This window comes from Chroicocephalus ridibundus, chromosome 3 (assembly GCF_963924245.1).
Source record: "Chroicocephalus ridibundus chromosome 3, bChrRid1.1, whole genome shotgun sequence".
NCBI classification, from domain to species: domain Eukaryota; kingdom Metazoa; phylum Chordata; class Aves; order Charadriiformes; family Laridae; genus Chroicocephalus; species Chroicocephalus ridibundus.
This window is the reverse complement of record NC_086286.1, coordinates 32,472,710-32,500,707: the sequence shown is the minus strand read 5'-3', so window position 1 is coordinate 32,500,707 and position 27,998 is coordinate 32,472,710. Positions and strand designations below refer to the sequence as shown.

The 27,998-nt window shown below is 42.9% G+C and overlaps 1 protein-coding gene across 3 annotated transcripts in view; it reads left to right on the top strand.

Moving 5' to 3' along the window:
• Nucleotides 1-27,629, top strand: part of MCFD2 (multiple coagulation factor deficiency 2, ER cargo receptor complex subunit) — a 35,247-nt gene extending 7,618 nt beyond the window's left edge. The window contains exons 4-6 of one of the 3 annotated variants that reach the window (XR_010070263.1): nt 14,119-14,282; nt 15,531-15,919; nt 21,531-22,100. Coding sequence is in view for 2 of the 3 variants with exons in the window: in XM_063328652.1 (XP_063184722.1) it covers nt 14,119-14,282; nt 27,407-27,614 (372 nt within the window). In the remaining variant the exon portion in view is untranslated. Of the gene's footprint in view, nt 1-14,118; nt 14,283-15,530; nt 15,920-21,530; nt 22,101-27,406 lie in introns of those variants that run through there. The other 2 variants (XM_063328652.1, XM_063328653.1) reach the window with 2 other exon arrangements.
• The last annotated feature ends 369 nt before the right edge of the window (nt 27,630-27,998 follow it).

Here is a 27,998-nt window from a genome sequence, read left to right as displayed (position 1 = left end):
GAAATGCTAATAAGAAACCAAGTGCAACCTATGCCAGTTTGGACAAAAGTGAGGAAATTCAGCAGAAGTCAGCTAATTCACAACCTTTTAATTGACCGCAAACATGAGAGAGAGAGAGATCTGTAAAGTAGAAAGTAGGTTGACAAGGCAGCAAAATACTCCGTTCGTGGCGGGGGCTGGGGGTGTATACAGTTAGTAAAGACAAACTGCACAAGGTGCAATTAGCAAAACTTACCAAAAGTAAAAGAAATTTTACAGGTAAGGCTGTAAGAGAAAAACAAAGGGAGGTTTGGATCACTGCTCAAAAATGGGGTGCTATCAAAAGAGGACATTAAGGAAGCCGAAGAGTTTAATGTCCTCTTTTTCTCCCTTTTTCACCAATCTTTACTAAAAAGGTCAACACCAAGCAGACAGTGCAATTATTGCCTGGAAAGGGAGTAAAATTTCAGCCTAAAATAAAAACCCTGCTTAGAGAGTAACCAGTTAAGTTAGATGTTTTCCCGTTGTCTGAGCAACTCTAGGAGTCTTAAAGGCAGGGTGAAGTAATGGCTGGAGATGTCATATAGCTTGAATTTATTTATTTTATTTAGTTTTTTGCAAGACCTTTAGCAGTACTTCCTATAATATCCTCATGAACAGGGTATTGAACTGTGATCTTAGTGAAACTGCTGTGGGAAGGGGCAGGAGGTCAAGTCTGGTTGGATAACTGTATCCACAGGGTAATTGCATCGTAACCTATCAAAATACACATTTTGCAAGGAATTCCGTGGGCCTTGGTCCCGTATCAAGTTTTATTTGATGTTTTCATTGAAGGCATAGAAGGTGAAATGTGAAGTATGATTATTAAACTTTCATATGGAGCAGGGAAGGACTGCAGATGTTAGAGATGCTAAAAGATCAGAATTTAAAATTTTCTTGATATATTTAGAGAAGTCATCTAAAATGGATGGAATGCCATGGTGCAAAATACCATACTTACACAGAAAAAATCATTTGTACCTGCATAAGTGTCTAGGTACCAGTTCACAAGAGAAAAATCCAGGGATTATGGTGGAACAAACTGAACGTGAATGGCAAAGCCCTCACATTGGGATGTCTAAAGGGTCTTAAAGATTGCTGAAATAGTCCATGTGGGCTGATCCCCACTGTTAAAGATTCACCTGGAGTACCATGTCCTGTTTAGAGCACTGCACTTCAAGAAAGATATGAACTAGTTGGCAAGAGGCCAGAGAAGATCAGCAAAAATGGACAGAGGTCCAGAAAACATGAGGGAAAATTGCAAGAAAAGTGGGGGGTTTTTGATGAAGAAGTAACAGCTGAGAAGAAGGAAGGTTAGTAGTCTTCAACTAAAAAGCTGTTGCAAAGAATAAGGAAATAATATGTTCTTGGTGGAAAGATCAGGAAGAATAAAACATAAAGAAGCACAAACCAAACAGCTTGGGAGATTTAGATTAGACATTGGACAAAACTTCAATATCAGTAATAAGACAGTGTAGCGTGGGGTGATGTGATTGTAAATTGGTCTTGGGATAGAAAGGTGGAGTTAATAACTTCTCCAGACCCCCTCCAGTGAAAGCCTGTCTCTCAGTGACTCTGTGACTCTCAACATCCATGTGGACTTCTATCAGAAGTCCCTTATGGTGGGTTCCACAGCTGAGAGCCGAACACCAGAACTGAATACAGGAAGCCTATGCTCAACTCTGTGTCTCAGAAGTCCTCCAAGATCACAGACCATCCTCCTCTCACACTGCTGTAAGCCTTGCCTCTTCTCCTTATCATCTCTGTAGACTCTTACAGAGCCAGCCATATTCCAGTTTTCCCCTAATCCATCTAGATGTCAATTTTACATCTCATCTTCTTACCACCATAACTCATTTTCCCTCTTGAAAACCCCTGAAAACTTGTTCGTCACTTCTGCTTTTCAGTCAGGTAGTTCTTTGGTCCTAGAAGACAATGTCCATTTGGACAGTCCTGCTGCACTCAGTTCCTGTGCTGTGTGGCAGAGCAGTCTGCAGCCACTGCTGGCCGCCTCAGTCCTGTCAGGGTACGCTCAATGTCAACAGCACCTAAGTGCAAAATCTGACCAAGTTTTTACTGAGCATGTTCAAAATGAGATTGTCAAGAGCCACAAGTGAACGCTTCGAATCAGAACAGGGGGAAAAAAACATATCTCTGACCCCCAGATGATGCTTTGCTCAGGAATCAAGTCCTAGCTCTGGAGCACAGAGCTACCAAAGCTTCTTCACAAAAAAGAGCAACAGCAGAAAAGACTGTTAAGTCTTTAATCTAAGTGAATTCCTAGCCCTGTTTTCAGCAAATAGTCAGCTATTTTTGTTGACACTGAGCATAGAGTGCAAGAGCATCCACACTGAGTCAAAACAAAGGTCCGTCTAGCCCAAGAGCTTGCTTCAAATAGTGTCCAAGAGCAGATGCTGATGGAATAATAAACAGAGAAAGCATGGTGTCATACTTCTCCCAAATACATGCACAGGCTCTAGCAATCTGTAGGTCAGGGACTTGACTTCAACAACAGCAAAACCGACCGAAGTCAGGAGCTCAGCGAGATCAAGGTTTAAATGTTAAAGCCTGCCAATACTATTAGCTAAAAACAAGGACTCACAGGACATAGGCAATGCTCCATGGTCACTGGTACATGCTGGGCAGACTTTACTGTTGCTGCACTCTAACCTTCAGTACAAGCTAAGGGGATGGTGCAGGGGGTAAGTAGCAATCCCAGGAGACTGCATTAACGCGGTGGTATAGCACAACTATAACATTTCCAGATGTCACATTCTTCTTACTTAAACTGAGAGACACTGAAAATTGTCTAACGAATCTGTTTGCCTCTGGTTTTGGTCACACTTCAAGAACCGACTTTAAAAATGACCCAATTACGAGAAAGCCCTAAGCACATATTTTGAAACAAATCTTCTTTAAGAATAGTAACATTATGCCTCAGAACTTATTTTTTCATAAAACCAGAAATAAGCGACAGAGCATATATGCTGAAAAATAATACTGACTTAAGTCTCATCACGTGTGGCTCGCAGCCATTGGAGACAGACATATTGGCACAAATCATGGCAGGTATGATCTTTTTTTGACCCAGGAAAGAGCACTGGGATGAGTAGAATGATATTTGAGTGATGTTCCCTTTGGGAGAGGTCTCCAGGGACTGTGCAGAAGGGACTGTAAAAGCCATGCTGTCAGCGTCAGCAGGGATTGCAATGGAGGGTCAGGAAACATACGGGGGAGGATTTTAGGCAGGAGTACATGCAGATAGGACTAGTCTCAGAGAAGGAACATGCCTGTTTAGGGTACATACAGAGTTGTTTAGAAACCTTGCATACGCCACCATAAATTTATGAGTGCATTGGCACTGACTAGCGAAGTTAAGATCTCCAAAGAACACGTAACACACACACATGCACACACTGAGGCAGGAACCACTTCCAGTAACCAAATAACTCTGTCACCAGACAGCCTAAAACTATTCAAAGGCACCATTTCTAGCCAAGACCAACAGATTTGAAATATTTTTTTAATCTCTAGGCAAATGAATTTTCAGGATATAACAAGCCAAAAAGTCTTTAGGAAACTCTCCAAGCAGATGATTTCATTTTTTTTAGCCATCATCTCTCTTAAACACCTTGACCAGTTTCCTTCAACTCTTCCAAAAAATCTGTCCCAGAATAAGATTATGCCTGTGAAGTTGTAGGTGTATAGGGCTAATTTTGGCAAAGTGAGGAATAGGAATAAAATCAAGTTTAAAATGGAAACTTAAGGACATCTGCCGTTTTCTGAAGACTGTTCAGTGTGATCTATATAACGAATGATCTTTCCATTGTAGCTAAAATAAAAGTGCTTTTATTATCACCAAGGGAAAAGACCACTTCCTCCATATGAAGTCCTACCTATGAGACAAAAAGACCTGGCAGGTTACGCAAGTATTTTTGCTTCCTCCCATTAAAATATTTATGGGATCCAGATCCATTTCTCAAGGTCTGGCTTGAGGATTTGTGCAGAGTATTACACCGTGTTGGCAGTGCAGAATGATGACAATTTCTGACTACCACAGACCTTATTAAAATTGCAGCATGGCATTGATATACCCAACTAGCTTTGGACTAGCCAGCTAAGGTACTGCTAACACCATGGCAATGCCATTACAGAATGCAGCACAACTGCAAACCCCTCTATAAAAGCAGAGTACACTAAATGGTCAGATATTTTTTGCAGGCCATCCTGAACACTTTCTTACTGGGATAACATTACTTATTGGGCCCAAGCTATCTAGCTTAATGGGAATTCAGGTTTGTCAGAGCTCTAAATCTCCCGCGTGTCCAGTAGTGTGGGTAGTTAAATGAAAATATTCTGGGTGGTTATAAAGTCTGCCTCTAGATAGTTCCTAGCCAATAGCTCCTACAATTCATATTGATGCCCAGTTTGGGAAAACGTAGGACACACAGAGTTCTTACTGAGATCTGGAAATTTTCTGGACTACACAATGGTTAAGGAAAAACTTCTCTAGGGACCCTACACAAGCCTTCTCAGATTCCTGTGGCAGTTAGAGGTCCTTTCTAGGGGGGCTTGTAAAGCTCACTCTAATAAAAATATCTGTAGGGAAAGGGTTATATAGGCTGCAGATCAGAGAGCGCATTTCCACCCAATGTGCAATTGAGCTGTCATCTGCAGATACTACTCCCAGAAACAGTTTATCATCCTCAAAGTTACTTTAGGTCTGCTAATCCCCATCCCACTCCTGGCCCACATCCATGCCACTTATTTCTGGTCACCAAATGGCTTCCCAACAAAACCGCCTCGCCTGGGGACAACTCAGTTCAGCCTGAAAGCTCGTCCTCTTTACCTCTGGAAATGTTTGGAAAATGCAGAGAAAAAAAATTGCTTCAGTGGACCAAATTAAAGTAATTCTAAAAGCTGCCAAACTAACTCATCTCCAGGAACTAGCAGCTTCAGCCTGGTACTCGGCCCAGTTAGGAGATCTGAAAAACTGGTCCGGATCCTGTATGACAGGCAATTCTGGTCAGAAATACCAAAGGTGGATGGCAGTGGAGAAGGTAAAGTGTGAGCAGAGGAGAGCTATAAAAGCCATCATATATACCCCAAACCTGAGATGTGCTCAAACTTAGGCCATTAGGTGCCATCTTCCCAAATTGTGCTCCCTGGTACCGTAATCTCAGTCTGCTTAAAACAACTTCTGTCAACAACGTGGGCTACAATATGGGACTAAGTATGTCAGTGGACCAAAGTCCAGCCTCAAAAGAAATTGGTCATTTTGGAATAGGTTAAAACTGCCAAGAATGCCTACCAAGTTCAGAGCCTTGGACAAGGAACCTCTTGCACCCAGGCTGTTTAGCTGTGACTCCAGCTTCAACTTGAGCACCAACCACTGGGGAGCATCTAACTCCAGATGTTTTTCCTGCTCCCTCAAGAAAGGAGAAATATACAGTCACTCTCTGAAAATTTGTGTTCAAGTGACTTTTCAGTGACACATGAGCTTGGAAATGCCATGACTATTCATCCAGACCCTTCCACACACAAAACTTCAGTTTGTGGTGCCATACGGCATGGGAAATTTCAGCTCAAGCAGCTGAAGCCTGGCAATCAGAAACAAGGCCTTCTAATGGAAACTGTTAGACAGCGTTAGCTGTTGGGGCACTGTCATCTTCACAGCCAGAGAGTGATTTAATCTGTCAGTTATGTGAGCACTAGGAGCAATGAATAGGTCCTTGTATTCATTCACAGCAAGTATGTATCCAGAATGACATATGATGTGGGGTTTTTTTTTGTCTGATAGTCCACTGGATCTCTAAAGAGTCAGGAGTTTGCACAACACGGCTATCCAAAGCAGTGCCACAAAAGCTACACCATCCACGTTCAGAAAGAGGAATTCCCAGGGTGGCTGGCTAGTGTCCTTCCAACCCAACTTGACTTGTCCATCGTTATCTATGCAAATTCAAAGCCCCATGTCAACAAAGTTGCCCAGTTTTTCCCTCTGTTTTAGCCAACGCTCCTGGCCACGCTTATAATCAGGGTGGCACAGGGGCACAAATGCAGCTTGTCCATGGCTGCCAGCACAATGTAGCGCAGCCACAGGGCTCCTCTGCAGAGCCATGCAACTTAGACCTGCCAGGACCATGCTAGCAGCCCACAGTTTTGGGGTGACCACACTCCCAGAGGTGCTTGGCTGTGCTGGCAACATGAGGAGCACAGCAGCGGCACAGGGCTGGCCAAGCCAAGTTACTCCTTTGCAGAATGACTTCTCCATGCTTTATCAACGAGCACAGTTTTCTGACTCCTTTTGTTGCTGCAGTGGCACAAAAGGACAGGAACAGGGCCAGCAACTCATGTCATGTTTTCACCTGGTGTAACCAAGATCAGAGTATGCTCTATCATATGTTAAAAAAAAAAAAAAAGCCTTTAAATAAAGCTGGTTACAGCTTTGCCGAGCTCTGGTGGACATAGTGGTCCATTCTTCCCTGGCAGCTGCCTGGGCTGGAATATAATCCCCTGTGGAATAGAACCACAGGGGCACAGGAGTAAGGTTTGCTGTCTCGACTAGGTCGTTTATTAGCTTGGCTTTTCTAATGCTTGGGAAGCCAGTGGCAACTAGTCCTAAGCCAAACTCCTTCTTCAATGCCACAGATAAAAATGCTAGTGCACACCAATTCAAGCAAAATGAGATGGTTGCAAAGTTTCCAAGGATATTTCCAAATGCCAGCCAAAAAACTCTCTGAAAAAATCAGTTTGAGATAGATTACTACATGCTATCCTACAACACCTCCTCCCAGGACAGGTACAGCTTCTGAACTCATCTGGTAACTGGTTGTAGAAATGGGAGTCTATCACTGGTCACCTTCCAACACATCCCATTTAATTTTGGCACTGCCCCCAAAGGTGATTTCTACTGTTCAGAAGAATATGGCCTATTTATTTTTCTCATATTCTTGTGATCAGTTATTTCTTAGCACTTAATCCCAGTGTAGACAAGGTGCTCAGACTTTCTTAGCTCAGTCAGACCCTAATCAACTCCTCTCTCTTTTCACTTCCTGAGCTGCCTTAAACATACATACTCTTGACTCTTAAGGGTGAGCTGATACTGGGAGGAGGCACAGCAGAGAAGAGATCTGTGTGGGTGATTGGGGATGGTGGTACAGGATTTGGAAGGGATAGGGCACAGTTGCCTCCACCAGATCTGTGCTGGGGAATTGGGATATTATGGCCACAGCACGAAGGCTTGACTCCCTGCTGTGCTGCTGGGTTGTCCTGCTCCAGCAGATCGTGGTGCTACCAGTGGGCCACAACCAGAGAAAGTGGGGGAATCTTTCCCTTTCCCATTTTCCGGCAGGTCAGACCTAGGTTTCTGGAGAGCACCTTTCCTCCATCCTCAGTGAGTAGCTGGACCCAGGGCCCCCGTCAATCTCTAGTTTGGAATGTCATGAAAAGTTTGGATGGTGTTGCCCATCACTACCAGAAAGCAAACCATTCCCCCAGGTGCAGGACTGTCGGAGCTGGCTCCTAACTTTAATCTTATCTGGCCACTGCAAAAGAAACTGTTGAAGTGCTGGAAAGCCGTGAACTATGAGTAGGCACTTAAATTCATCCCTATTCAATGAAATGACAGGAATGATGTGCTTAAAGCTAAGTATGTGCTTAAGTGCTTCACTGAAAGGCATAAACCTTGAGAGGCAGTTGTCAGAGGACAGGAGATAAGGGGAGGAGGGAACATTGACCTACAGCACAAGAAAGGGTCTGCTATGTAAGTGAAACCAGCTGTATTTGGGAGCCATCGGACCAGAAGTTAGACTGGGACGCTACACAGAAGTAGCACTTGCTATTTAAACATTGTAGAGAAAGACCATGCAGAAGGGTACCTGTAAAGATGCAAGTCACTTCATGCGGCTAATAGGTTAATTGAACAACCATCAACCCGGATAATTAGAGAGAAGGTACCAGCTTCTCAGTGTGTTCTCTCCTTTTGACAGACGGCTCCTAGAAGTCATGCGTGATTTTCATAAGGCAAGATAATAAGCTGTCAGTCGTAGGAAGCCTAGAGTGAACCACACAGAAAATCAACATGGTCTGAAAACAAGAAACACGTCAAACTGCAAAAACGGTTTCCTTCTTTAAAAATAAAATAAGGGATTGATTTGAACAAGCAGGCTTTGACTTACAAGTAATATTCTAGTCATCAACAAAATAGGAGGAAAGTATCTATTTGTGTGATTCCAGAGTGATTAGATGGAAACATGCTGAAATTAACTCTTGGTATGAATTTTCCCAGTGTCATCCCTTGCTTTCCAGGCTGCATGACTTCATCCTCAGCTCCTCTTCTTCCCTGTAGACATCAAGTTAGAGAGAACAAGGAGGAGAAAGAGAGATGTCACGACAGTGGGACGAAACCATAGAGGAACAGTACATAATACTTCTGTATGCTATATCCCATATATCATATACGTAGAATGTTTTGACTCTCAATAAATATGCTTACTTACATATTTACTTAAATAAGTGACAAGGAAGACTTCAATGGTCATCTAGCCCTGTGATGACAGGACATCACCTCAAACAGAAGACACGTGAGAAAACTCATGTGACCCATGGCCATTGCCAGGGCACAGCGTAGTCCATGGGTATGGGATGGGATGTGGGCCTGTGGGTACACCTGTCTCAGTGGGGCCCTTGGCCAGGCAGGGTTGTGGGAGCTGGAGCCCAGCCCTGCTGCGGCATCGCTGGGGCAGAGGCTGATGGGCCCGGGGGGACTGACATGGCTTGGACAGGGACATCAGTGCTCCTTAGTGACCCCAGGACCCTGGCAGCCATGGCCCAAATGTCAAAGATATCCCAGGCCAATGTGAAGACACAAACTGCAGGTTGTGCAGATATAGCTGTGTCTAGCTGTTTTGGGGCAAATCCAGCAGTGCTGGTAAAGGGAAGATGTAAACACCATTATCCTGGTCCACATGGTGGAGTTGTCCCAGGCAGGGCAGACACTGGTAGCCATGAAGAGCCTCAGCACCTCCATTCCTAGCAATGGGGAAGAACATGTTTTTCATGGCCAAGAAAGGACCGATTTGAGTCAAGCACTGTCATCCTCCCCTGCTCCGCTCTCATCCCACTCTGGGACTGCCCATGATGGCGCTTCCCAAGAGAAGTGCTGGAGCATGTTGGAAAAACTGAGGCTATCGCTGCCTTCTCAGCACATTATTTGCCTTGAGGAGGACCAGACACCTGCGTTTACTCAGGTGGAATACTCTGCATGAGGCCTCCATTTACTACTACTTTTTTTTTTTTTTCAGCAGAGAGAGTCAAAAATTGTCAGCAAGTGACAGTTTGGGTTGCTGGGCTTTAGTGGGTTTTATTTTTCTCCCCTCGGTGATTTGTGCCAACTGTTACTTCATGCGTATGAAACACACAGTTTCCAGCCCTTCCTCACTGGTGTGAAGTAAGATTTTGGCACATGTTGAAAACAACAAGCAGAATTTAACTTGCTCTCTCCCATCTTCAATGTCAATACCCGCCAGTAATTATTTGGAGAATTAAATACGTAGTCATCTTGCCGTCACCTTAATTCTCCACATTAAAAAGGGATTATATAACAAATTATCCTGATTTAGTCTATCTTCCAGGGACTTACCCAGTAGTTCGCTCTTCTTTATTAAATTAGCAGTCAAAGGAGCTTTTGGCTTTCAGACATGTTATGAAATACTTCCCAAGTTCAGACCACCGATGCTAGGAATTGCTGAAGTGCTTAGTGCTCTGGAACCACTTCCTTGGTATTTGCAGAGCCTGAACTCCAGCTGACCCACTACCCAGTGAAAACACGCGGGTAGACACTTGTAATCTGATCTTCCAACCTTCACCTTCCAGGTCAGAAAAACTGATCGCCCAATTCACTGGGGTCATGGAGCCTTTAAATAAATATAACCCAGGGTTCAGATTTGGGGTATGTGACAATGGAGTTTCTGCTAATTTTCCCTCTGGTGATGGCTTAGTGGGAAGCAGCAATTGCAAAGCATGACTAGATGCCTTTCCACTGGTTGTGCAAGAACATCTCCATTGCCTTCAGTGACGAGGATGTCTGCTGACCAGAAGGGCAAGTTGCAAAGACACAGAGCATCTTATTCCTCCTCAGCTGACTGTACATTGGAGAACTAACGCTTCTTTCATACAGAATTACACAGAATGAAGTCTGCTGATTGCTAGTCATCTGAAGGCCTGATGCAATGCTCACTGAAGCCAAAGGCTGCTTTTCTTCTGCCTTTTTAGGCTTTGGATCATCGCCTTACTCAAAACACTAAACCTTTGAGTATTTCAAGCTTTAGGGTCAAACCCCCTTACTTTCTGCATTCTTTGCTTTTAGCTGTAACAAGTCCATGTCACCACCACAATGATAGATTTGATGGCAAACAGATCTGTGAATCAGTACAGAAACAATCATGCGCTCCTGTTTTTTCCCTTTCTTTTCTTCAACTTCTCTCTTGAGGGTATAAACCCAACTGCTCCACATAGGCCCGTCTCATTGGAATACTCACTGGAATTGCAACTCCACATTTTACTGGGCTAGAATGAGATAAATATATTAACATGGCCAACACATAGCTTCTACTGAGACTTAAAAATATTAAGTATCATTGCCTGGTTTTAAGCAATGATTCCCACGCTTCTTACCAAAAACATTTCTCATCTATTTAAAAAAAAAAAAGCCTGATGAATACAAAAAACCCAAAAGATTATATTCTGATTTTTCCAAGACTAGACAGTAAGTCTGACCTCCCGTACACATCTTCACATTAATCTGAGTTGCACACCTTTGTAACTGATCCTGAATTGTTCGTGAAAGGCGTTGGCCTGAAATGCGGGGTAACTGAGCTCACCTGTGTGCCTGCATAGGCAAGCACATAGGCGTCTTGGTTTTTTACAGCATAGGCAGTGAAAGGGTGCCTGTCCTCACTGTGCTTGCAGCGCTTGCCGGAAGAAGTCCTAAAGGACCAATTGCTGATGACAGCTCTGAGTGCTGCCCACCATCAGGGTTTTCACATCGCAGACGGGCAGTCACGGGTACTTCATGCGGGACTTCAGAGGGTGGTTAGGTGGCCACAGCTTTTGGTGACCGCTGGCAGAGGCCACGGGCAAGCCAGAGGTGGAGGTACCAGTGGGCTGCTAACGATCCCCTCCCCATTCAGTAGACAAAACAGAATCTGAAGAATGAAGAAAACATAATCCCTTGTTTTCAGAGTTACTGATACTTACAGCTACGGATTGCAAGAAAACTTTCTGGTTAAATCTGGCCTATACTACAGCAAGGAGTTCTTGACTGGCAAGTTTTGGAGATGACCACAGTGGCTCTACAAAACCCCTTCCTTCTTAGTTTTGGTTTCTGTCATTCTCTGCTATATATATTTTTTGCCCATGCAGTCACCTCCTGACCTGTTAACCCGCATTGCTTTGAGAAAACTCAGTTGAGGAAAATTCAATATAAAGCCACATTTTTTCCAGTACCCTCATGCTCTGCCTAAACAGTTGTAAAAGAATGGTGTTTATCCAGCTGCATAAATGATCAGTAATGTTCAACCAACATTGAAGTTGCCCTTTTAAAAGTCTTTAGGAGGGGTGCTTTTTTATTTTATTATCAAAACCTGATTCTGTCAGATGCTTTGTTTTATTCCCAATGGCCTCTGACTTAAGAACAGCTAAACATTCTCATGGGAGGAACATATTGTACTATGCCTTAATATTCATCAAGGTAATTAAAGTCACCCAAAGAGGAATTAATTGGTCCTAAAATTGCGTATAATTATTGAACAATTAAATAATATTTCAGCTGAATTTGTTCATAGTAAGAAATATCTATGTGCAAACATGCAATCTGAGATCAAAACTCCATGTACTTGCCTAAGGAGTGATGGCTTACAGCAGATAGGCTGGATAAATAAAATAAAAAAACCCCTAACCCTCAAGTGACAAACCACATGGGTAGCAATAGCGGTTCCCGCTGCCTTTGGGGATCTTCACACCCAGAAATGGAAGAATTTGCAGTAATTGTTCTTCCAACCATGCTATTACGTGCAGTGTGAAAACAGATTCTTTCAAAACCCTTCCTACCAAAACCTAAAAGCCTCTACCCGCTCAGAGTGGATATATAAAATAAAGAGGATGCCTTACAGAAATGGACAGGGATAAAGAATCTATTTCTATAGAAAGGTTTTCAACACACATCAAAGTAATGACTCGATATATTTTGATACTGTGGAGTTTTTTTCCTCATTTTTACACTTTTTCAGGATTTTACAATGCTGATATAAACATCTCCAGTGCTGCAGCCTGGTTTAATGTGATCTATATGTAACACATCCCATTGGTGATGTGAACTACACATTCCCCCGTGCCAATACACGCAGCTTTAGTTGAAAGTGCAGCTTGTACTTTTCCATCTAGTACTTTTGCTTTGGTCCTCAGTGTCAGGCAGTATTGTAATAGTGAAATGTAATATTGCAAATATCACATTAAAAATGTCTCCTGTTTTATAAAACGTGCTAGTCCTATAAAAGTGAAACCCTTTTGGAATCCTGATAACTCAACAGGAGGCAAAACAACCAGACATTGGCAGTTTCTGCAGAATATTTGTGACCTTCATTTTTAGTCCAGCAGCATGGACAGGGTGGAATTGCATTGGCAAGCCCACACATTTGTCAAAAATATTTCAGACCCCCCCGGTGCAGTTACATGGGATTCAGAACACCAAAAACAACTTCTGACCTCTCTGAGCAGTGATTGCCCTCAATCATGGCATTCTGCAAACTGGAAAAATAAACAAAGAAACCTAAACTAAAGAAAACTGTTTTTTTACAAAAGAACAGACAAAGCAAGCAAAAATGTTTCAAAGGAAAACATTGAGCCAAGCATCTCTACATTAGTATATCTGCCTCAGAGAGATTTTCCACCCCCCTCAAAAAGAAACCCAAGCAAACCATGCAATAATTATCCACTTGAATGTCTTTTCTGAAAATATTTTGCTTTAAAAAAATCAGAGGAGAGGAGTTAGAGATAAAAAAAAAAAAAAAAAAGGAAGAGGAAAATCCCATCCTAAACAGTTGAGGGACATATTGCTTAGTGAGGGATGTACTCAGAGAGGTTTCATGGAAGTTCCTCACGTGTTGCAGGGCTTCTCGGCTTGGGTCTACAGGATTGCCAGAAAACACGAGAGCAATGCCTGTAGCAAGAATAGAGAAACAACTCTAGAGTACATACACATGAAACTAAAGAGAATGACAAGCAGGTTTTAAAAGCAATATATCAAGAAGACAACATCGGTAGTGAAAAAAATGGAAGTAGGAAACCCCTTCAAAACCATAAAGTGCTAAAAGATTCATTCAGAAGTATCTGCTCCAAAGCAAAATATTCCTATTGCCTCACTTCATTGACAATGCCATTTCCATAGGGTTTGGAATCTGATCTGGCACGTCTAATTTACAGAAGCTTATAAAATTTATTTACTATAACAGCACACGAACAATGATGTACTATGGATTTTACATGAGTATTTTATTTTTCGATAAAGTCGTGCCAGCAGAAAACTTGGCTTTACATTCACATAAAATATTTTATCCCACAGAACAATAGAAACTCTAATCAGACTGCATCACTTTATATTGTTACAAACTGCAATTAATCTGCTCAGACTGAAAAGCCATACTAGTTTTTGACTGAAAGGCATGTCATTAAGTTTCTGAGTTGTTTACATATAATGCAACATGACAGGAATTTGTGGGGAGATGAGAGAAAATGAGCTATTTGAAATTAACTGTTTGGAATCCTATCTATGGCTGTGTGCAACCAGCAGTGGATTGACAGGGCTGATTACATAGATTCATGTGGGGCTTGTAGGAGGATTTGTCATATTGAGTTGTTCTTTAAGGAACGCTTGGTAAAAACTCACCGTGCCTTTGGGTGTTCAGGTCTAGGGAGCAAGGAATTCTGCGTTAACATCCTCAGGTTCTAGCGAGAGTAAGTAATAAATCTAAAAAAATGGAAATACGTGAATTACATTAAGCAGGACGGGTAAAAAGTAACATGATTCATACTTCATATGTGAAGCATGGGAGTTACCTCCCCCAGTCCTTTTACCATGGGATGCCGAGACAGATGATGGAGCTCTGCAGAACAGCTGGGCAAAACGCAGCAGCTGGGCACAACCGGGTCTCACGCGTGATCACAGGAGATGCTCTGCAGAAAGACAGGGAGGAGAAGATCTGCATTAGGTAAGTACAGAAGAAGATGTGCCAACGTGCCTGTACAGTAAATTTATGGTGTTAGCTTGGAAGTAGAGAGTCCAGGTGTGTATAAGATTTAGAGTCAGTGCTCAAGGCTAGGCTGTAGGCAGATATATCCTATTAAGGAAAGATCCTTCAGCTGTGCAATTATTTTTAACTCCTTAGTATAGCTAGTTAGTTAGTTAGAAACTGAGACAGGAAGGAAATCTGCTCTCTCCAAAAGCCAGAAAGAATTAGATTGAAAACACAAACCAGGAAAGTTCAGAAAACAGGAAGCAATTAGAAAGATCCGAGTATTTATTTATCTGTTTGTTTTAAACTTCATACTTGGCAACTTTCAGCCAACCTTCTGATCTGGGGCAGAAGTAGAAGTTTGGGAATGAGATTTTTGAATGTCTGAGATATGCTTTGGGCCAAAAATGAGTGGTGATCTTGTATGGCTATTTAGCATAACTCAAATAAATAGCATCAGGGATCAGAGGGCAGGTACCCAGCATTTGCTGTCACTTTACAATGTTTCAAACTTAGTACTTGAAATGTTGAGAACACCTAAATCACTAGACGCTTCTTAAATCTTAATTTAAATCCTTTTTTCTGTCAAAGAATCTTTTTCCTCTAGAGAAGAAACTCCCCATGATCTGGGAAATTGTATTAGATGATGGGAAGAGAAGGAGGAAAATTCATTAGACTAATCAAGAAGGCAACTGGAAAAACTGAGTTTGTTCTCAAAAAACTAATTTGCTCATGGAAAAACAGTTGAAAGTCAGGGCTTCAGATCAACCCATTTTGGAAGAGGAAGAAATTATATTGCCGGTGTTAAAAACACAAGTCTTGAGACAGATGTTATCATTTCTTCCACTGGTGCTGCACAGTAATGAGAGCAGTCGCCCTTGGTGGGTCCCACTCCCCTGGCAAGAGCTGTGATTGCTGTCGGGCACAGCAGGATGCTGCGGTGTCTCTGCCTCCCCCAGCATCCTGGCTACCTTTCATGCAGGTGCTGTGCTGACCTCCGAGCTGCTGGTGGCCTGTGCCCGGTTGCTTTGCTGTGAGACTGGACCAGCCATCGGCATGCTCAGGGATTTGCTTAAGGCACAAACGTTACCTGCCTTCACCTGAGAACCCTCCTGGTGCAGGGGCTGAAGGGCAACATGCATTGTCTTGTTTACTTGCATCATATGTTTTTGGAGAACCGGATTAGGTACTGGATTTTCTCACACATTTGCTTTTATTTACAAGTATTGACACACAGCAGCTATTGCTCATCATCCTCAGCAAATGCACTCCAAAGCACACAGGCGCCTTTCACTGGAGATGGATTTCCCCAGACAGGAAAAATACAGAAATCTGAGAGGGAACCACAGAAAGACAAACCACCGGGCAGAAGTCCTGTTCATCTCTAAGCTAGCTGTCCCTCAATGAGGTAATTAGATCTGTTAAGAGACTGAAAATGCCTCTGCAAAGATAGAGACATAACTCTCTTCACCATGTCTCAGACACTGAAGGAGGACAGGTTCAGTAAAGCCAGTGGAAAATTATAAATAAAGAGGTGTTTTATGTGATATTCTTGTTTCTCTCTCTAGCTCATTCTTGCTGTTTGACTAACCTGAGTTACAGCAACTGGATCTGTAAGTATCAATATTGCATTTCTAGCTTTCATGCTTGCTTTGAAGCTTAAGTCCAGTAAGTGAAGACGAGCGAATTTATAAGGCATATTCTAGCTAGTCTGTAGAGACAGGTTTATGAGACTCTGAACCTCTGGCAAGAATCTGCCTCTGTTCTATTTACTCAGATAACACGAGAGAGGCCGCGCTACTAAAACACAGCATGAATGAGTTACTAAATAGGGTCATTCAGCCCCAGCATTAAGACTGGTGGTGATTATATATTGGTTTATTTTATTAATGTAGGCAGTTATCTCTTTAATGGGACACAGATGAGGATGTTCCTGCTGGTAATGGGAAAAATAATCATCTTTTTTAGTGCTTACTGTCTCCTCCCTTCTCACTATGTGTCTGAAATGGCTGAAATTCAATGGATTCTGAAAATGTAACCTCTAAAATAGCGCTTTCTTAAAAAAAGTAAAAAACAAAAAAAAAATCCTCTGACCAACTAAAGAGACTTGGACCATACACAATACTGTGAAAAGCTTTCTCTCTAAATAGTTCCTCTGATGAATACAATAATGGAAGGAAACAGGGTACATTGAACGAAATCTATCCCATGTTAATTATGTTGCTTTTTTCCCTTAGGAAGGAGTGTTTGGGTATATGGCAGAATATAAACTGCTGAAAATTAAAACGTGCTACAGAACTGGAATCTTGTTAGTCTCTGCTTAATGTTTAGCCTTTCACTCGCGAGCTGGGAAGAGATGGCAGTTCGTGTAGGAAACACCATGTCTCTGCCAGGCTACGCATGGCAGGAGTGATCCAACAGTCTGCAGGCAGCGTACACACATGCACTCGTTCATGCCAAGACAAGAAAATGCTTTTGGGGAGCAAACATACAAGCAGCTGCTGCAGTAGTCTGAGGTACTGCTGTTTGTGCCTCCAACCTCCTTTCTACGCTGTGGAAATGCAAAGGAAAACAAACCTCCACGAAATTCTGTATTTTGAATATAACTTGAATACGGTGCCTTTGTTAGTAGCACTTGTCCGGCTAGGTAATGAGAAGCCCACTTTTTATTCTTCAGTTATAAAACTGTAACAGGACACATCCACAGCTAAGCTTTACACTTGAAGTTGTTGCTCTCAATTTTGAAATGCTGTGTGACATAACCAGAGTCCCAGTCATACCATAGTATGAATTATGAGCATCAGTGACCATGTTCCCACATAAAGCAGATAAAATACCAGAGCTGTTCCTTGAATTTTCATTTCCAGCAGAGAATATTGACGTAAACAGCAATCCATCAACTCATCCACTGCAACCTAGAGCATTGCTATTGCAATGAAGAATGAACAGACAGCTTTGTCCCCAGCGCATCCCTCCAGAGCACGGTGTAGCCCAGAGCATTCGCTTTGATCCATCCAGCTGCCATTTGCTTGGAGCTTTTTTTCCTGAAGACCAAGTTTCAGCTGGGGAAATGGAGGCTTTGAAAGTTTGGGTCAGAGCATGCATGGAAAAGGCATTTTCAAGGGATCTAATTTCCTGCCCTGGTCCAAAGCATCATGAAGAGTTCAAAGGGATCAGCTGCCAGTGCTGGACAGGATAAATACCAGCAGTTATTAGTGATATGAATCAGCAAATAATTTGTTGCCTTGCAGAGTCAAAAAGTTTGTAGCTGTCAGGCTCCCCATAAAATCTGACATACAGTCATGAAATACACTGAATTAATCAGTGACTCCAGCTTCGTCATGAGTCAGAGACCCACATTGCCCCATCCTCAAGCATGATAGCCAAGGTTCTTCCATTGCCAGCTGTAGGATCTGACTCAGAATTACAGAATAATTCAGGCTGGAAGGGACCTTTGTAGGTTATTTGGGAGAACCACTTGCCTAGTGTAGGGTCTGCTGAGATCATGTTTGTTCAGGGCCTCATCCAGTCAAGATTTGTGTATGGAGATCCCATGGACTCTCTGGGCATCAATTCCAGTGCTGCACCACCCTCCCAGTGAGAAAAAAAAATCCTAATAACAAAAGAGAATTTCCCATGTTGCAACCTGTGCCTGGTGCCTCTTGTCCTGTCACTGTGTTCCTCTCAGAAGAACCCGGATTCAACTTGTACACCGGCTAGCTTCTCTTACTGCCTCCAAGTCTCCTCATGTTCTCCATCCTCAGACAAACTACTCTCTCTTTAAAACACTCAGTGAAGATGACCAGGTTTCTCCTTGATAACATCCTCATTCATGGTCTGCAGTCTTCCTTCACCCTTCATTGGAGCCGAACTCACTTCACTACCTTGACCAGAAAATGAGTTCAAAGCTGAAAGAGAGCCTTTGTCTTTTTTTAAAGAAGCCAGGCAATCAGCAGTTCTCTACAACTCGGCAAGCTTTTCTGAAGTGAATGCACATGCCTGGTCATTTGGGTAGCAGGATCCAAAGTTCCTTAATCCAGAAGGCTCAGGCCAAACTGGATTAAGCCTTCAGCAGAAGAGGGCATATTGTTTTCTTGTTTTTTTTTTTTCCTCCAGGCATTTAAAATTCACTCTTTCCTCTCTTGCTCTCTCTGTAAACTTGTCTCCAGCCTGTTTCCTAGGCAGCTCATGCCAGTGGGAATCATTTCTGCAATGCCAGTTTTCCTTTGTTGAGTCTGCCTCTGCTCAAGGCAAAAGAGTATGGCCCTATTCAAGACCAAAAGGCTATTCTGCACCACGTTAGACCAAAAAGTACAAATAGTCTTATGTTTTCTTGTCTTTCAGTGTGATGAGACTCTTACATATTTCCTCCCCTTATAAAAAGTGTATACAAATGTGGGGAAAGAAAAGCATGCCCAGCAATATGAAAGAATTACAAAACATTCTCTCATTCTGCTTATTGACACTCCAGTCATGATCAGGTTTTGATGTACACAATAGGGAATTCATATGTATCATGAAAATTTATTCTATGGTGAAGTTAGTAGGATGGAGTTTGTATGTCCTGAGGTAAAAAGCTAGTGCCGTAAACTACTCTGAGATTGAAGTGTCATGTCTAACAAGTTCAGGCATAGTGGAGAAATCAATATACTGTGAGATAAGCAACATCTACCCAAAGGGTTGCTGCTAGTCAGTATATATCACAGGCTTGTTCTGTATCTCTAAGCCACTAAGATTATGTTCACTTGCTCTATGAAATTTTACACAGTGACTTCATATTTTTTTAAATAATTTTTCAGTATCTGAAAGTAGAATTTTCCACTACCTAGTTTTCAGGACTAGCCTAACCCATGTTTTGGTCCCAGAATGGCAGGGCTTATTTATTTTCTATCCTGTCATTAGAAGAATAATTGAAATGTTTTTCTTTGTCATTTCTAGCAGCCAGGAATTGATAGCAGTAATCAATCAGCCCATTATTATTGGAAATAACAATTCTGGCTATAAGCCAAAGCTTGCATTGCAGCCCTGAGGATGCTTCCGTGCAGCAAAAGCTCTGGAAAGCATTTGGATGGCTTAGTGAGATTCCCACATGGCTCCAGAGAGTAAGGAAACTCTGCAACCTTTTGAAAGAATATTGCACATTCTCCTTCTTTCTCCTCACAGTTCCAGTCTGTGAGGTTTCATGATCAAAGCCTCAGCTCACCCCAAACCATAAGGGAATCACCTGCCACTCTACACTGACATCAAGATACCATTTCCCACAGAATTTTTGGCTGGTGGCAGAATGGAGGCACAGGGGTGAGCAATGCTCATACAGCATTGCAGAAATCTTGTCTGAAGTTTTTCACACTTCAGCAAAGCCCAAGGCCATTTATGTACTTTGCTGAGTTCAGAGTCTTTAGACTGGAAAGTACATAGAAACCAGCCGGACCCAAAACATCAGCTCACCATAACCAACTGCCGCAAAGCTCACAAAGGATTGGGAGTCACAGGCTTTGTCTATGCTCTACCTATTAGGGTGCTCCCACGGGTACTTTGAAGTTGAAGATCTCCAGCATCTGACAGCCAGATTTTCTCAGCCTCAGCTTAGGCTGACTACAAATTCAGTCTAGCCTTGACCAGGACATGTCAGAGTCCTTTGGAAAGGCCCAAGATCCTTGCAATGTAGGATCTGGGTAATGCTTTCTGACAGACATTGTCACTACAAGACCAAGCAAGATGGTGGGAAACTGCACAAAGTGACAGGACCTCATCGTGCTGCAGGGGACCTTTCACATAGCACTGGGAGCAAGCTATGGAGTCCAGGCTCTATCAGAGGCACAGCGCCCAGAATGATTCGAGATTATCTGCTCCATCTCCTCTTTAAAATCAGGTAGCTTTCTTCCTCCCAGTTATCTTACTGGCTCTAAATTGTCACTGCTTTCACAATTAGAAACATTCTAATTGCCAATGTGAATGTATTCCATTTGTTTGTATGCTGTTTCCTCCCTCTAACTTTCTCTTAGAGAGCGTCTGACCTTGATTTGGGCTGCTAATCCCAATCTTCTCATTCTGCTGGAGGCAGACTAGAAATACCCTATTTCCCGTGGTTTTCTTGATCCCTGATATTAACTCTGGTTTTGACTGTTGCCCTCCCCAGTAGGGGCATCCCTCCAGGAAAAAAGAGATTTGAGGGAGGAGGATACACAGTGTTAGCAAAGGCCAAGGTCTTCCTGTCCCCCAACCCCATTAGGCTGAGACACTCATAGCAGCGCCATGATGTTGCACTGGTGACAATTCTCCCTGGGGAACGCTGTTCCTGCTTGGAGTCTTCCTTCTTGCCTAAGTAGAAGACACATCACCAAATGTTGTTGCTTATTCAGGGAAAATTGCTATTATTCCTTTTATATGAAACAGACTGATAGACCACAGACTTGGAGCAACTGCATTAGAAATTAATAGAAAAAACTTGGGATGATGAAGAGGAAAAATCCCCAAATCACAAATGAAACAATCCCTGCCCCTAGTCTTATATTTAAGCCAACAAATATATTAAAACTTAGTTTTAACTTGTAAGTACTGGCAAGCAAAGCCAATCCTAGAGCAATCACGGAGCAATAAAATAGCAGCCATAAAAACCAGATTGCATAGTGTGAGACAAACTCCTGCACATCAATTTACACAATTAATAACTGCCAGAATAATTGCAATTCATTTAGGAGTTGGAATCGAGTCGTAAATCAGTCCTCAGCTATGTGTTAAACAACAAATACCAATTTTAATACAGAATTACTGAGTGTGGCATCAGTAATTGTAAGCAGGGTTGTAAATACTGATACTTATCCCTTAGGGTTGCTCACAGTATTATGTACATATTTTGCACTAACGCTTTGTCCTCAGTGGTGTCGCATACCATGGTATTTATTCCCAGGGTAGCGTATTACAACTTGCTGATTTCGATGTACCTACTTGGCCTATTGCTCTGCCGTATCATTTGCCTAACGATCATATACATGATTAGCAGACCTTCTTTGAGTCTTACCAGAAATTGAGGGTTTTCCGGGCTGCAACAGTGAGTTTCTGTGATAGTGGAACAGCTCCCGACTACCACTGATTATTATTATGACAAAGCAAAACACATGATTCCTGTTTGTAAACTATTATTATAGGGCCTTACTATGTGTAGTTGTAAAGCTCAACCATCATTAACGTGTTTACTTACACTGCAATACTTTGTGCTCACAGCTTGTTCCAGAAGAGAGGGAATGACAGACAGGCGGTTTGCTGACTGTCTGTGGTGGCTTGCTTCTCCTGAGCAGATGCGGTGAGGACGAGGCAAGGGGTCGTGCCCATTTCCCTCTGTTCTTTCTCTGCTTCCTCATCGCAGGTATGGCATACTGGCTCCCTACCTTCTTCATCTCGCACAACTCAATGTAAAGAGCCTTACTGACTTCTCTGTCGCCTTGGGTATGACTCTGAGGAACAATCCAGAAATTAGCTTTATCACCCTCTATTCACCTCAAAAGGAAAAGTAACTCCTTCCTCCCTCTTATCTGTCGTAACCCTCACATAGAATAAAAGTGACATGTAGCGGAATCATTGTGTCTCTGCATTTGAGATAATTGTTCTTCAAAAGAAAAGAAAGTCCCATAACACATGGAATATTCATGCGCCATGGGTGATTTTCTTCAGTTTCACTGAGCTATGGATCAAGCTTCATATCACTTGAAACTTCCAACATTCTCAGACCTTATTGTTATTGGCCTCTCTACAAACCTACAAGGGACCCAGCACATCTGACCCCTAAACAGGATTTCAATTAGCTCCGTCTCCATCTTAATTCACCAGTTGATCTAGTGATGTTTTAAGTGAGGCCTGTTCCACATTTGCTCATCAACACTGCATCTCACATCTCAGCCCTAGAGATTTTGATATTTATCTTTGCCTGGGGTTACAGGGAGGACAGAAGGAGACTGTAAATAGTTTGCACCATTCTTCTTGACTTATCAAGGGCTTCTGGTATGGAAAAGAGTGCTAGCTGGTTTGAAAGCAATTTGCAAAACAAGCTTACTTACGGACAGCCACACCAAGTTTCAATACAGTATATGGTATGATATGATATATGATATGATATGATATGATTGATTGATACGATATGACTGAAAAATGTTATCCTTACATGTGTTTACATGTTACCTAATTGTAAGTTTCCTGTCCATGGAAAAGCAGGAAGTATATTTTTTTAGCATTTGCCTGATGTAAACAGGTAGGTACATCTTCAGTGCACATCTACTATGAGTGACACCTCACGCATGCCATACAATAATCTGTATTTCAGGTGAAATCTATAGGGCACAGCTGAGGGCTTGAAACACTTATTCTACCTCTGTTTCCTTTGGGATTGTTCTGGATTGCACTATCCTGTTATTTTGCCTTTTTATGATACAATTTTTCAGCGCTTACTTGGACAGCTATCAAGTATCCTTTAAGACTCCCACAGATGGAGAAGCAGATGCACTGTAACCATCTGGGGCCAGAACTATGATTAACTTTCAAGTCAATGTGCCTGTAAGAATGGACTGCATGTTAGAAATGCTTCTTCCACTTCAACCAGAAAAAACAAAACAAGGTTTAAAAGTGGCCTCAGGATTCGGGTGTCCAGCGTGAGAATTTTTTTCTGATAGGCATGCAAAAGTCAGTGACACTTCCAAAACTTGGGAAGCTGGTGGTCTCCTGTCCCTAAAACAACAGAGATGCTCCCTCCCCTACACTGGTGACCGAGCTGCATTCACAACTCTTACAGAAATGCCTCTTGGTTGCCATGCAGGAATTGTGTGTCAAAAATCACAATAGCCTTTTGCAATGCTATGAACTACCTTTCCAGCAGGAGGGGAATGGCTATTTTTGGTATCATTAACCTGCAGCTTCTGGTTTCATTGATTTTATTGTCTGTTTCAATTTACAAAGGAATGAAACCACAAGAGGCACCTCAGCCAGCTGGAGAGATTGAGCTGCATAATTGCTCCTCATCTGCCTAGGAACTTCTCTAGCTGTTTCTGCCACACTGTATGAATGTCTGGAGACCTATAAGATGATGATCCATACCTGCAAGCTTTCCTGATCCTTACCCCTGAACACCCCACCTGCTCACACCTCACACACATCCCTTTGGGCCTACCAGTACACCAATTATTCTCACCATCAGCAATCGTATCCATTTTAGCTTTCAGCAAAGCACCAAAGGAATCTCCTTTCCTATTTCCCCCGCCCCATTATTGGATTTGGTTACCTTTTAGCTTTCTGGTTCATTTAGAGGAACATAAGCTTCATAGCTTATGTTGGTGAGGAGTCTATGAATGAAAAGTCTATGAATGAAAATAGGTTGGGTGAAGTCCAAGAAATTACTATGTAGCCACAGGCAGCTAGGCCCAAAGAAGACCCTTCCTAAGTGGCTTCATGTATAGCTTGTTGTGCTTAGGCTGGGAATAGTCTTGGTGCTTTAGGAAATGTGAGATAATTTGTGTCATCTTGGACTGCATGCAATTGTGCGTCAGAAGGGGCCACATGGAAACAACATAAGCCCCACAAATGTTAGTTGTGGGGTTAACAGGTGAACCAAGGACTTGATGGACTGGACAGGCCAGGTGAGGCGTGGGTGTACAGATGTTCCCTGGTTGCCAGCGGCTAAGGCTGCTTGGTGGAAATGGTGGGACTGAAGACAGGATGCTGCTGTCTCAGGTTGTGTCAAAGGACAAAGAGATTTGATCTTGTACCTTTGTCTCAAGAGCCAATGCATACATTTGGAAGGAATTTGGCTCAGCCCTTTCAGAGCCCGCATGCTATGGAAATGGTAGCAGGTGTCTGTGACGCTGAAAATAAGCTGGCGTTTTGCAACTGCCTACTCTTGTACGCCCAAAGCGCCAATGAGAAGCAAATCTACTGTGGGGATGAAAGGACCCCCTTTAGCTACGCTGGTGTAATGCAAAAAGTGGGGGAGCAGGGCAGCGGAGCGGCTGTGAAACTGTGCAGCTCCCTCATTGGCACCGCAGTTGTAGCGAGCCTCAGAGCCAGCTGCCTACTGATGCCAACGGTAGGCATAAAGAGCACAGTGTCCTAAGGCAAACTTCCCCAAACTTTGAAGATGCCTAGACCAAGGGAGAGGGGAAGAGTGGTTCTTTGGGCTGTCTCTGGCACGAATTTGGATGAAGAACTTCAGTTAATACCAAGCACACCAGCTTGTACATGCATAGCTCCTCTTACAGACACTCCTGCAAAAGTATCAGAGGGTTTAAAGTACCATTATTGTTATACTTAGAGATAGCATTTTCAGCCAGGAATGTCAGGGTGCGTTGTAATCTTTAACTAATTAATCTGAATTATTTCTGTGAAATAGAAAGGACATGTGGACATACATCACTTCACCCCAGCCTTGAAGTGTAGTCACCGCTGGAATAGAGAGCATCAGGTGCGTAGTAACATGCAGTGATATCTTCTCCAGTTTAAAAGGAAGTGAAGGCTATCACCTCTAGTTCAATTTCACGAGGAGTGTGGGAGGCCAGGAAGTGTGTGCAAACACTCAAACTGGACCTGGTGAGGCTAAGATTTACTTTGCAAAGCAGCTGTAGCTCTGTCACGATAATATTGCTCAGGACTGACAGTGATCAGGGCAGCAAGGCAGGTCAAAGTCCATGAATTGCAAGAGCTTTGGTTTCTCTGTCAATGGCTGGATCAGCCTGGAAATAAATCTTGAGGAAAAATCCTCAGCGCCCTGCCAGGCTGCTGGCAGCCCACATGGGACCAAGCAGTGCTTGTTTGCACTGTGCTCCCTCCCCACCAGCACATCTATCCATGCTTTCAGGGTAAGAATGATCTCTGGTCAGTCATTACCTATTTAAGGCAATATTTAAGCATGTGCTTACTTGAAAGCCATTTCCAATGCTTGTTCCAGTGCTTCCCCATCTTGGGTCAGTAATTTCTGTAACAGCAGCAGAGGAAGACATACAAAGAGACTGATAAAATCAGCAACCTTCACATGACTGATAGTGATTCCTGTTCAACAGTCAGCAGGTGAAGAAACCTGTCAGTAGAATTCTTCGGCACATACAGGTCCAGGATATAACAACTCCTGCCTTAACAAGAGAGCACATGTATTGAATCCATTCATTTTGGTGAAGGGGAAGGCAGAAGGGAAAGTGTTAATTATTCTTTGTGGGATGAATGAAATGCACTGTACAATTAGCACCTTCTGTGCTCCCGCCTAATGACAGGCTTAACTTAAGAGATTTCTCCGTACTGTCCTACGTATCACCTTTCCTCTGACATTATCTTCCTTTTCTTGGCTCTCTACATAGAATTTTAATGAGATCTTAATTGTTTTTCCATCAGCTGCAAGGATTTCAAACCCAAGTCATATGTTGGTTGTCATTCTGTAGAAGGTGGTATGGGGAGCTGTAGAGATGTTCTCTTGCTAAAAAGGAGCAGGAGGCAGCCCCCACACCTCCCACTGCATCCCAGGGAAGGGCTGTCTCTTTATTTCCAGTGCAGGCCTGGAGACTACAGCTTGATATTTCTGCAGTTACACAATGAGGACTGGAAAAAACAGTCACGCAAGTGACCGTCACCACCTCCCTGCAACTCCACTGGCTGCTAGGAGGTTTGAAGTGCTGGTTTCTGCACTTGTCTCGCTAGGGTTCGCAGGGCTTAATAAGCTGTACAGCTCTTCGCTCAACACATCCAGAGGACTCACAGGCACTGAATGAGCTGTACATCAGCCTCCTACTTTTTGTCCTTCGCCATCTACTAATCACCTGCACAGTCTCTTCTTTTGCTTCATCATTCAAGACATTTTCAGTAATGCAACCTATTTGAAGCATAGATTTACTTACTTCTCTTCAAGGGCACTTCTGAAGATGTCACAGAATCCCTGAAGCATCACAGGGAAAACAAGACGCTGCAAGAGCAACTGGGCAGAGTTCGCCATATGTACTGACGGCAGGGAGCACAAAGGGTTCCTGACATACAGGCTCCGGTGGTGCTGTGCTGCTATGGAGAGAGATGCTTCACGTTAGGATTACTCTTTGTGGTCGTCAAGCTTCATGAAGATTAATTTATTACAGAGTGCTTACCCTAGAGTTCATTACCAAGCTATTTCAACAGCTGACACTGCCTGCGGGAGCCTGGCACTAGGCATGAGTGTGCCGGCAGGAGCGCTTGCCTGGGAGTGGTGGGTAGTAGCCAAGGTAGCACCGCAGGTGGCACAGAAAGGGAAGCCCGGTTTCTATACAGGGCTCTTACAGGGCTGCAAAGTCTGCCATCGCGCAGCAAAGGGCCAGGAGCATAAAACTAACGATGATTGATTAGTATCTCAGACTTTCCATAGCTATTCACTCCACAGTCTTAATATAACTTATAACCAATACCTGACAGTGGTCTGGAGGTTATGTTAGCAAGGAACAGTGTTTTAGAGATGAGGAAACTGAGGCACATGTTGCTGGTCCAAAGAGTATGAAATCAGTGGAAAATAAGACTTTCTCAGATTTTAGAGAAAACTAGTTCAGGGCCAGGAGGAAAACCTCAGCTTCACGCTCTGAATCTTGTATTATTCCTCAACTGGACAATGCTGAACAAGCTAGCCAACCATGTTCAATTAATGCTTACATATTTTTGTTATTCTTCCATGAACTTAATATTTATTAAATTATTTCTAACAGCCTTGTTTCTGCACACTACTCCATTTCAGTGCATGGAGCATTCAATGACAGTTTCCATGTAGCTGTCTGCCATAATCATATCTTCTGCCCTCCCAAAATATCTCTCTCCCTTATGAGAAACAGTATGGAAGCAATAGCATCTTATATGTCATAGCTGCTGTGTGACAACTGTGTGGTTTCCATCCACACCTTACGCTCATTATAGACATCCACTTTTTGACAGCTAGATTCTTCCCTTTTGGGCTTTGGTGCCAATCCAAATCTCAGTAAAGTATAAGAAAACAAATTAATTAGCAGGCACTGGAGAGTCTGAATGTTGCCCAAAGGTATACATTGCAAACTAAATAAGAGAAGCCTATAACGCTTATTACGTGATTCGAGCTTGCCTGGTTTCTATTTGCAAAAACACAGCTCCTGCACCAGGGAACCGTGGGGAGTTCTGCAGCTGGAAGCGTGGCCAGAGCTCTGCCCTGCATCCTTCTGCACGCTGGGCACGTCTCCTGCTCCGCTTAAGGATGACATCAGGAAACTGCCTCACCACAGACTCAGAGCATTCGAGGTAGGCACTTTACATTTTATCAGCTGCTTTAAACAAGATAGGCCAGACTCTCCACAGTAACATCCAGGGCTGCTGGATAACCGCATGATGTGAAATCCCCTTAGCAATGGACTGCCACCCACTTTGCCATCCATAGGAGCATCACAGCCATTCCTACAGGGCTGTTATTTTTGACCACAAATAGGAAGAAGACGCAAGTAAACTGATGGGACCCGGGAAACTTGCTAGGAATTTTTAATTCACTGACAAGACACGCTGCCTTCAAGGACTTCTTTCATGCCCATTATAAATAGAAAGGCATAGCACTGAAAAACTAAAATCGGTGCTGACAGTCCAGCTTTTGCCTTCTTTAAAGAAGTTGCCAAAATGTGCAAAAACTTAAACACTCAGAGAGATAACACACTGCTTGCTCAGTGCACCTCATCTGTAATTTACAGATTGCTA